The sequence below is a fragment of the Vanacampus margaritifer genome, chromosome 1 (assembly GCF_051991255.1).
Source record: "Vanacampus margaritifer isolate UIUO_Vmar chromosome 1, RoL_Vmar_1.0, whole genome shotgun sequence".
NCBI classification, from domain to species: Eukaryota; Metazoa; Chordata; class Actinopteri; order Syngnathiformes; family Syngnathidae; genus Vanacampus; species Vanacampus margaritifer.
The window spans coordinates 37,026,799-37,038,388 of record NC_135432.1 but is presented as its reverse complement, the minus strand read 5'-3'; the positions used below and the strand labels follow the sequence as shown (position 1 = coordinate 37,038,388).

At 47.0% G+C, this 11,590-nt stretch overlaps 1 protein-coding gene across 3 annotated transcripts in view; it reads right to left on the bottom strand.

Moving 5' to 3' along the window:
• Positions 1-11,590, bottom strand: part of LOC144039318 (semaphorin-5B-like) — a 35,479-nt gene that overhangs the window by 7,876 nt on the left and 16,013 nt on the right. For all 3 annotated transcript variants that reach the window (XM_077552534.1, XM_077552541.1, XM_077552548.1), the window contains 4 exons: positions 8,947-9,154; positions 8,666-8,873; positions 2,768-2,885; positions 2,506-2,690 (listed from right to left, as the gene is read on the bottom strand). In XM_077552534.1, coding sequence (XP_077408660.1) covers positions 2,506-2,690; positions 2,768-2,885; positions 8,666-8,873; positions 8,947-9,154 — 719 coding nt within the window. The remainder of the gene's footprint in view (positions 1-2,505; positions 2,691-2,767; positions 2,886-8,665; positions 8,874-8,946; positions 9,155-11,590) is intronic.

The window sequence follows — 11,590 nt, the reverse complement described above, 5'->3', positions numbered from 1 at the left end:
GCCCGCGACCCGTTCCAGTTTCGGCGGCGCATGTGCTGCGCCCGCGACCCATTCCAGTTTCGGCGGCGCATGTGCTGCGCCCGCCACCCGTTCCAGTTTTCGGTGGCGCACGTGCTGCGCCTGCCACCATTTCCCGTTTCCGGTGGCGCACGTCATGCCGCTGCAGCCCCTGGCCTCTACGCCTGTGCCCTCTTCCTGGCCTCACTGCCATGTTTGACTATGTTTAGGACGTCTGGGATCCGTCCCTTGAGGGAGGGGTACTGTCATGTTTGGTTTCTGTTTTTGGTTGTGTGTTTCCCTTGGTCTTGTTGAGTGTAATCCTGCCCTTCCTCCTGTCAACCAATCCCTGCCCTCAGCCACTTGTGTCTTGCCCCAGGTTTGTCTTGTTGTCTCGCCAGTTGGCTTGTATTTAGTTCCCTGGTTTTGTTCAGTCTTTGTTGGATCATTGTTGCTGTCATCACTGGTGGTTTGTTGTTACTTTGATTTTTGGTCTTTTCAGTTCTTTGTTGGTTTTGTTCACCCAGTACACCTGTTAGTGTTTTTTGTTAAATAAATCGTTTTCAGTATAACATGCATCCCTGCCGTGGTTCTCCTGCCTCCCTGCATTTGGGTCCTCCACTCCGCAATCGTGACAGACTGATCCAACCAAAAACGGACCCAGCAGAGCAAGAAGCAGGTACCAGTTTCTGTTCTGGCGGCGCACGTTCTGCGGCCGCCACCAGTTCCTGCAGCGCACGTCCTGCGGTCGCCACCAGTTCCGGCGGCGCACATCCTGCGGCCGCCACCAGTTCTGGTGGCGCACGTCCTACGGCCGGTACCAGTTCCCGTTTCGGCGGCGCACGTGCTGCGGCCGCCACCAGTTCCCGTTCCAGTTTCCGGCGGCGCATGTGCTGCGCCCGCGACCCGTTCCAGTTTCGGCGGCGCATGTGCTGCGCCCGCGACCCGTTCCAGTTTCGGCGGCGCATGTGCTGCGCCCGCCACCCGTTCCAGTTTTCGGTGGCGCACATGCTGCGCCTGCCACCATTTCCCGTTTCCGGTGGCGCACGTCATGCCGCTGCAGCCCCTGGCCTCTACGCCTGTGCCCTCTTCCTGGCCTCACTGCAATGTTTGACTATGTTTAGGACGTCTGGGATCCGTCCCTTGAGGGAGGGGTACTGTCATGTTTGGTTTCTGTTTTTGGTTGTGTGTTTCCCTTGGGGGCAGCACGGTGGCTGACTGGTTAGCACGTCCGCCTCCCAGTGCAGAGGACGTGAGATCGAGTCTGGGCTTCGGCCTTCCTGGGTGGAGTTTGCATGTTCTCCCCGTGCTTGCGTGGGTTTTCACCGGGTACTCCGGTTTCCTCCCACATTCCAAAAACATGCATGGCAGGTTAATTGAACACTCCAAATTGTCCCTAGGTGTGAATGTGAGTGTGGTTGTTCGTCTCTGTGTGCCCTGCGATTGGCTGGCAACCAGTTCAGGGTGTACATCTCAACTCATCTCTTTTGTTTGAGGGAGTTTTTCCTTGCCTCTGTTGCTATGTAGTGCATACTCATATAGATTTTCTTTAAAGGGACATTCATTGATCCCTCGCACCATCTAGTAGTGAACTAATAATTCATTCATTAAAAAAAAAACAACACACGACTGTTTATGTCAATAGTATGCAGAAAAAATATGTTGAATCACATAAACATGTTTGTTTGTTTTTTAAATATAATTGTAGGTCTAGTAATCACTAATTATAATATATGGATGTATTCTCACCTTACAAGAGCTGCCATGTTTCGCCGCCACCTTCCTGCTACCCAAAGGACAACTTCGCAAATGTAGTTAGCCCGGGTGGGGTTTGCATCGAGTGTCGGATCCAATGGGTCGACCGCAGCTTACCTTCTACAGCTGGGGCCTGCAAGTGGTCATCACTAACTCCCGTGATTCGGGCCCGTCACTTATCATTTTATGTTTTGCTCTCACAAACTTTTACTAGCTTTTTTTTTTTTTTACTAGCTCCTCCCGTTAGCTGCTCTTGTTAGCCACTCCAGCCAATGGCTCAAACTAACTCCCGCGAGCCGCTCTTGTCGTTCGCCAAGATGCTCATTTGCTCACACAAAATAAGAGTTGGTGGTAGACTTGAGAAATCTGGTCCCTCTGAGCCACCGTAGTGTGTGTGATCATGCGTGCTTTTAATGCTATTTTTTAACTACGAGATGGCGCTAGGGATCACTGAATGTCCCTTTAATGTACAGTATGATGAGTGTGGTTCTTGACCTGCTCAGTATGTAAAGTGCCTTGAAATGACTGTTGTCTTTAGGCTCAATATAAATAAAATTGACTTGACCCAACTCATTGATGGAAAATTTCTACACCCCCCCTCAGAGTCTAGAGCCACCATGCCCTCACCCCTTCAGGTGGAAAGATGGCTCCTAAACATTTGCTGTCCAATGCCACAATCATACTATGAATAAATTATAAAGGGCCATTTGTCCCACTCTAATACCATCAGTTGCCACAGCACATTGAGCTTACCTGGAGCAGTTGGCCACCTGAATGTTTGGGCCTTTACAGTCGACCCCACCACATCGGGCCACAGGTCCGTCACACAAGCGGGACCGGCAAATGCAACTGCTGATGGAACCCTCGCCATCATTGTGGTTACAAGGTTGCCACGGTGCCCATGGGCCAAACCCGCCATCCTGCTTTAGATTGCGCACCTTGAGGAAGAACAAATGTGTGCGTGTGTGGGAGGAAGAAAGAAAGACGGAGTTATGGAGTCCAATATATGACTTACTGGGCACTGAGTGATGTTCTGAGTCCACTGGTTCATGTCGGTGATCCCTTTAATGGTTGTACAACGCTCCTGTTTGTGATCCCAGCCACAATACGGGTCCCGTGCTTCTAAGCAGTGTCTAATTAGAACAGGTAGTTGATCAGTATGTTGGCAAAAAAATACATTTTTAGAAACATTTGTTATCATGTATAACAGACACTGTCCACTCAAGGAATTTGGAGGGAAAAAAAGTCCATGAAGAGAGGGAAACCATGGTTAACAAATGGTTTGGAAAAAGTTTGTACAGTATAAAGAAAAATAAGCTATATTGGGAATTTATGAAATATCGAACATAGGAAAAAGAAGATAAGTGTAAGAAATATAAAAACAAATTGATATCTACTTTGAGATGGCAAAAGAAGGACTATTATGAGCCTACTTCTGTTCTAAATTAGTTGATTAAAAATAGTCATAATCAAGATTTTCCAACAAATATTGTTAAACATGACAAATATAGAGAAGATTGTGAACAAATTAAATGTTTTTTGTGTGTGGTTAATATATGCCCAAATTAGATTAAATTAAATTATTGACCTATTTCTTTGTTACCCCAATTTTCTACAATACTTAAAAAACTGTTTGTAGAAAGAATATTTTTTGAAAATGTTTATTTATTAAATGATCACTAGTATCAAAAGTTTTGGCAGTGATGGAATTTGTAGAAAATATAGCCACATCAATAGATAAAAACAAACATGCTACGGGGGTATTTATTGACATAAGTAAAGCATTTGATACCATTGATCACTCATTACTCCTGCTGAAATGACTGAACAATATTGCATGAGGGCTGTTATATGCCAAATTCCAGAGGAGTAACCTGTGGTATTCTACAAGATTCTCTTTTGGGACCTAAGTTAGTATTTTGAAGTTATTTTAATGATATTTGCACTGTTTCAAATATATAAAAATTTGTAATATTCGCTGATGATACAAATTTATTTTGCTCAGGGGACAGTATGAAACAACTAATAAAAACTGTAGAAAAATAATTAAATGTAAATGTAAAAAAAAAAAAATTTGATTGTAATAAGTTATTATTTAATGGGGAAAAAAACTGTTAAACTTTAAATTGATGGTGTTTGGTGGTGTCCAGTGCAACTGTGATATAAAACTCAATTTTAAAAATATTGAACGATATTTTACTGAAACCAAGTTTTTGGGAGTGATTATTGATCATAAAGTGTGTTGGAAGCCACAGATAGAACACAGTTAATCTAAATTAGCTAAATCAGTGTGTAGAAAAGTCTACAAAGTTGTTTATTTCTTAAGTCTAATATGTTCAACTTTTATTGTTTATTGTTATTGTTTATTTAACTGTTATTTATGCAACTGAGACAATTACTAATTTGCATGATTTGTATCCTCTTTTCATTGGAAAGTGAGTTCACGTGACATGGCTTACTCTTGCGCTCGTGTGTGTTGCCGTTCAAACAGAATCAGAATCTTGTCCTCGCCACTTACTTCGCCCCCGCCTGAGTCCAAGTATCCTGCAATTTCCAGTCACAAGAGTGAGCCAGGGGATGGCCCCCAGCTGCCACCTTCTGGACTGATCACAGGCAGCATGGCAGCCTCTAATTACTATAAACCACGTCTGACCATAAGCAACTTCACCCGCCGTAATCCAATGGCGTTTGCCCTGATGTCAGGAGAGGAGACATTGCTGCATTTGAGAAGTTTGCACTCCTAGTACAGTCATTGATGGGAATGTTGAGACACTGGGCCCTGAAGAAGAGGCAGAGTTACAGTGTGGCTACCACGTTGCCCGCCTGTTAAGCAAGTCACAACCAGAGCAAAGAGCTGAATTTCAACGCTGCATGTTTCACCGCGGCATCTAAATACACACCTTACCCGCGTGGCTGATATACGTGGCATGGTGTCAAGACACTGAATCCCAGTTGGCATTGAGAGAAGGTAAAGGGAAGCCAGCGCCCAAACAAGATGGTTGACAGAGCAGTCGCCCCATTACCGTCCTCTATGGTGGGGAGGACGCAAGCACTAAGTCAGAAATGCAAGCACCAGCCAACGCCAAGGTGAAAGGAACCAAGCCATTCTGTCCATTCTGCAACAATGCAAATCACTATCTTAGCCAGTGCACAGCTGTTTCCAAGCTAACCAAAGATCAGTTGACAGAATGGATTAAGAACAACAGGAGATGTTGGCGTTGCGCACGGTCTCATTAGGCAGCTCAATGCAACTTGAAGAAGACCTGTAACCTCTGCCAAGGTAGACACCTTCAGGTCTTGCACGAAGTCAACATGAGGTCAGCTAAGGTACCAGCCACACCCACAGAGGGAGAAAGTCACACTACATTGGCTACAACTGAGGTGCTGTACCTAGATCGACCCACAGAAGGCAGCTCCTGAAAGTCGTCAAAGTCTACCTTCATTATGCTGATCGTACACTGTGCACCTATGCTATATTGGATGACGGTTCTGAGAGAACCATGTTGCTGCCAGATGCCGCGGAGAGGTTGGGAGTGCAAGGGACCCCAGAAGACATACCTCTATGTACTATCCGACAAGAGGTCCACCGTACAAACCTTGAAACCTCTACTTCTCATTGGGAGTGATCATCCTCACCTCATCACCCCCATTGAGCCAGTCATGAAGGGACCTCCAGGAGGACCTGCAGCTATCTGCACTAGACTGGGCTGGGCGCTACAGGGCCCAGCAAGTGTAATCCGCAACCTTGCTCAACCACAGCTGTGTTTATTGACGAGGTGAACGAGTCGATGGGGGACGCTGAGAGACTATGGCAGGTCGATATGATTCCCTTCAGAAGTGAGAAACTGGTTACTTGCTCCAAGCAAGACCACAAGGCCATTACTATTCTTGAGAACAAGACTACCTGAGTAAATGTTGATGGCGTACTCAGATATGCCAACCCGCTGCTCCGGCGGGAAAAGATGCCACTTCTTCACTCTACCAAAGAATCTATTATGCCCACCTTGCACAGTGTGGAACGACTGGCTGGCTCGGCACAAGATACATGGCCAGAAGATCCTTTCCTTGATCAAGTGCCAGACACCTCAGAGCTGCGCAAGTCAGTCTTGGGTGGAGTCACCACAGTGAACTCATGTCAGCATACATTAGATTTAGAGCAGTTCAGCTCCTGGAAGGATCTGCTGGAGGGAACAAAACGGGAGCTGCACAGGGCGGCCGGTTCAGATGGTCCCCCTTCTGCAGAAGACTACCGCCAGGCTGAGAAGGTGATTCTCCCAAAAGCTCAGATGAGTACAGCTTACTGAAAAAGGGCAAGGCGGTTCCAAGAAACAGTTGACTTATCACTTTATCGCCTGAGCTAGATGACGGTGGAGATCTTATCCAAGTGGAGGAAGACTCTGTCGAGCAGAGTATTTGGAACCTGGAACCCTTCACCCAGTTGTCCTTGACCCGCACCATAGAGTGACCAAGCTCCTGATCCAGGAGTTTGACAACCGACTGCACCACCCGGGCCCTGAACTGGTGTTTGCTGAGCTGCGACGCTTTTTCTGGGTTCTTCGTGGGCGTGAACCTGTCCGGCCCCACCAGTATAGTTGCTTTGATTGCCGAAGATTGAGAGCTAGACCAGTTGTCCGATGAATGGCAGACCTACCTACAGCTCATCTTCGTTTATTCAAGCCTGCTTTCAATTCGAAAGGGATGGATTGCTTTGGACCCTTTGAAGAAAAGGTGGGCCGCCGTCAAGGAAAAAGATGCCTTACCACCCCGCAGTCCACCTGGACCTGCTGACTGCCATGGACACAGACTCATTCTTAATTGCCCTTCGTCGGTTTAGTGCCTGCCCGGGGACACTCGCAGAGCTGTTGTCTGACCAGGGGACGAATTTCAAGGGAGTAGTAAAAGAACTACAGAAGGCCTTTTGCTGAAATCGCGGCTGCAATACAAGATCCCCTCAAAAGATTGCCTTCCGATTCAACCACCCAGCCTCGCTCAGTCAAAGGTGCCCTCTCTGCCACAGTTGGTGCGCAACCTGTTGCCGAAGAAGTTCTCCACACAGTGCTGATTGAGGTGGAAAACATTCTTAACAGCAAGCCTCTTGGCTATGTTTCTTCTGATACCCAGATCTAGTGACGCCCAATGATCTTCTGATGCGGCCTGATGGGCCACTACCTCAGGTTGTCTATCCAGATGCCGAGCTTCTCAGTTGCTACACATACACAAGCATGTGTAAACTCAAGTAAGTAAGCATACTGTACACAAGTAGCTGGCCACTTCTGGGCTCGTTTCATCAGGCTCTACGTGCCAAGTCTTCAAACTCGTCAGAAATGGCAGGCTACACCAGCTGACCTCACTCAGGACTGTGTGGTGATGATTGCTGATCCTCTGCTTCCTCAAGCCTTGTGGCCCATTGGAACAGTAACTAAGACTCATCCAAGTCCTGTTGGACATATCCGGTCTACTGATGTGAGAGTGAAAGGAAGAGTATAGACCCGGCCTGCTGCTAGGCTGGTGGTCCTTCCTGTGCTTCCTTCAGAGAATGAGGAAGACAACGGATAGGACACAAAGTTGTTTATTTCTTAAGTCAAATATGTTCAACTTTGTTTTTTACGTAACTGAGACGATTACTAATTTGCATGATTTGTATCCTGTTTTCTTTGGAAAGTGAGTTCACGTGACATGGCTTACCCTCACGCTTGTGCGTGTGAGCGTTCAAACAGAATCAGTCTTCGCCAGCAGCGACAGTAGGAAGTCTGGAGCTAGCGTGTGCGCGGTGTTGTGAGTTTGTCCAGCAGTGTGCGTCGATGACTAGTAAATTGTATTATTCTTGTTTCCTTGTCTGTAAGCATCTTGTCAGAAACAGCCTTGGTTCGTTCCCCCCAAATGCTTGTTAAGAGTGTATAGGCGACGCTCCTCATAAGCACGTTACCGCGTAGCAATCTTACGTTAATGTTGCGCTGCTAAGCTTAGACACCGGAAGTGTCACCATTTCAGTTTCAAAATAAGAGCGCATACCGGGAGTGCAGTTTTAAATGTCGCTAGCTTAACTACGTTTGTTTAATTTGCCTTGTTTACTTTGAGTGCCTAAACCTATGTTGCATACATTTGCTTATTGGCCTATTTCAGTTTTTCTTTAGGAAACCATACAAACTAACACACATACAGTGGCGTGCACAGGGATTTTGGGGGGCAAGTGCTCCGGGGTGAAAAAAAGGGCACTTTTGTGCACAAGGAATATACAGTATATACCTTACTGACAATTCCGAGATGACGTCACAGGTCAAGATGGCCATCAATTTGGTGAACGAAATCTATCTGCCCTTGAAAAGCGTTGGACGTTGGATTGTTGTAATTTGATTTGTAAGGATTATTTTGATTTCAAAATGTGATGAGATGTCGTTTGTATGATAGTCACAGGAAAAAGCATTACAATCTACCGTTTGTTTTCACCATATAAAGGAAGCATTTGCATTGTGTTGCATTGAGAACATATCAGAAATGCCCGGATGTTCGGAAATGTCAATAGAAGTTTTTAAATAAACATTACACACACATAATAATAATTAATAATACCCCACAGCTACTTTTAATAACCGCCTATTAGGGCAAAATGACTGCAAGACTTGTAGCATAGAAGTAATTTAAAGTTATGGTTTGTACTAAATAATAGCTAATACTTTAGCTAATAATAGCTTCATGCCTGCTGATAATGTGCTGTAATTCTATGTGATTGATGGGACTGTATAGTTTGAAGCAGACTGTATAGGATAGGCCTGGTGCTTCAGCCTATTCCTTTTTTGGTTAATTGATTTGTTTGAAAGGATGTTTGTATTTTCTTTTCTGTGTTACCTTTGGGACCCGGAATAAACTATTCATTCATTCATTTGACAAATGCAGGATTATTTAATTTCCATACCGCTCAGTTGGATGGTCAGAGCATCTTTCTAACTGGATTTTTAGCAGTCTGTCATCAAGTCCCACAAACAGAGATCTGTCACTTTGCAGGATCTGCAGACTCTTGATTGACCCGGTTTGCCCATCAGGAAGGATCCTGAGCTCCTCCAGGTAGCAGCCACGAAGATTTGTATTTGTTGTGGCCAGAGTCTTCAAGATGGTGCCATATTCTGATTGACCAAGAAGAAACAGTCAAGGCTTTCATATGGATTTTAATTTCAATCAGTGTCACGCCACATTTACCGGTGCCGATGTACATGACGTGGTAAATAGCGTCACGGCCCTGCACAATGTCCACTACCAGCTTAGAGAAGCGTATGTTGTCCTGGGTCAGCAAAGGGTTGACTGTCACCGGCTGCACTACATCGTGCATCAGAAAGAGCCGCTGAGCATCCTGGAGGTTGCGTTCAGTCATGTTCCCACCAGTGCCACCTTCATCCAGCGTGCCACACTGACGGCACAGCGGGGAAAAACATCCTTTATGCTGCCCATCAGAAAAGCTTGTCCGACTGGCCCGGGCAGAGGTGGCAAATCAAGGTCCAGAAAGTAAAAACCCTGCCACAGTTTGGCTTTAGCACCAGGTGCTAGCTAGCTAACTCCCTAGCTAGTTCCCCGGGTACTTGTTTACCTGCTAGGGAGTTAGTGTTAGATATTATTAACATTTTTAATTCTTCATTTCATATATTAACCATTGTTACACATTATTAACATTTTAATTCTTTATATTGACCTTGTCGAGATGTTTTGTGTCCAGGGCAGAGCAGGTGGTGTTGACTTCGTATAGTCTGACCTTAAGCTGGGACATACTATTTAGTCTAAAAAAGTTCCTTCTCAACGTTTTGTGCGAAAACACATTTAGTCCTTGAACAGAATTTGTCCCAAAAACACACCCACACCTGACCTTGTTTACACCATCTGCTCACGGAAAAGTACCAAGAGTATGTTTAGTCTATAAATGAAAAGAGAGGAGGTCTTTTAACTATAAGAAGCCATTCCACACACGGAAGAACCACATTTGACGCTCTGAATCCCACCTGTTTAAGTGATGAATTAGAGGCTGTTATTTGACCAGAGATCTCTGTTAGATTAAAAAATCATTTTTGCAAAGGTGTTTTTTTCTTACATTAAATCTATCTTCAAATTTTGGAACACGCAAAGAGGAAATTTATTTTCATTCCTCAACAAATGGTGAACCCCGACGTAGAACGACGTTTTATGGCGGTGCGTTCACAGACGGATGGAACTCCCGGCCACATTAATCAAGGTAAGTGGACACTTTATCCACGTTTTAGGAGTTCTGTCTGTCTGAGAACGCTGCGGCTGATAAATTCGTCTTGCAAAATTATATTGAGGATGGAATTTGTGTAAGAAAAATAGTGATAAATTTTGAAGTCGTTTGGTTGGACGCGAAGTCCCAGATTTCTGATTTTACCGCGGTGTTTGAAGTACACGTACGTGGTGACGTAAGCATTGTATACGGAAATGCCGTCACGCTGTTGGGTATTGCGCTAATATGAAATAAAGATGAAATGGAGCTGCGCTGAATTCAAAAACAGGCATAAAGTATATGACCGATAGATTCTTGGAAGGAATTAGGGAAAGATTCTAGATTGAAGCAGCGGAGAGATCGCCCGCTGGTAGTAAAATCGAAAATAAAAATGTCATGTCTGGGTATAGCTGGCTTTGGTTGAGGGCCCCGATTGGTCCTGAGTGGATGCCTGCCCTTCCGCAGGCTGACCAATCCGGGCCCTCAGCCACTTGTGCCTGGCCCCAGGTGTGACTAATCCCCTAATTAGTGTGGGTGCATTTAATTCCCGGGTGGTGATCAGTCCCTTGTGGGATCATTGCCATTGTCACGGTCACCCCCGGAGTTTGTGCTGTCGTTTTGATTTTGAGTTTGTACAATAAAACATAACGGTCTAACCCGCACTCCTGCCGTGGTTCTCCTGCCTTCCTGCATTTTGGGTCCTCTACGCCACACATCGACAGTCACCACGCCGTTCCGTGGACGCTTCGCGACAGAATGATCCCACCATAAACGGACCCAGCGGATCAAGAGGCAGGTACCGTTCCTGTTTTTGCGGTGCGCATGCAGCGCCCGCTTCCAGTTTCCAGCGGCGCGTGGGGAGCGCCCGTGGCCAGTTCTGGCGGCGCTCGTGCAGCGCTTGTTGCCGATGTTTCTGGCGGCGCTCGTGTAGCGTCCGTTGCCAGTGTTTCCGGCGGCGCTGATGGCAGCGCCCGTGCCGATGTTTCTGGCGGCGCTCGCGGAGCGCACGTTGCCAGTGTTTCCGGCGGCGCTGATGGTAGCGCCCGTGCCGATGTTTCTGGTGGCGCTCGCGGAGCGCACGTTGCCAGTGTTTCCGGCGGCGCTGGTTGAGCGCCCGTTGCCAGTTCTGGCGGCCCCCGTGCAGCGCCCGCTTCCAGTTCCGGCGGCGTACGTCCTGCGCTGCAGCCCCTGGCATCATCGCCTGAGCCGCTGCAGCCCCTGGCATCATCGCCTGAGCCGCTGCAGCCCCTGGCATCATCGCCTGAGCCGCTGCAGCCCCTGGCATCATCGCCTGTGCCGCTACAGCCCCTGGCATCATCGCCTGTGCCGCTGCAGTCCATGGACTCTATGCCGGAGCCTTCATCCGGGTCCCACTACAGACGGTGACTTTGTTTAGGACGTCTGGGATCCGTCCCTTAAGGGGGGGGTACTGTCATGTCTGGGTAGAGCTGGCTTTGGTTGAGGGCCCCGATTGGTCCTGAGTGGATGCCTGCCCTTCCGCAGGCTGACCAATCCGGGCCCTCAGCCACTTGTGCCTGGCCCCAGGTGTGACTAATCCCCTAATTAGTGTGGGTGCATTTAATTCCCGGGTGGTGATCAGTCCCTTGTGGGATCATTGCC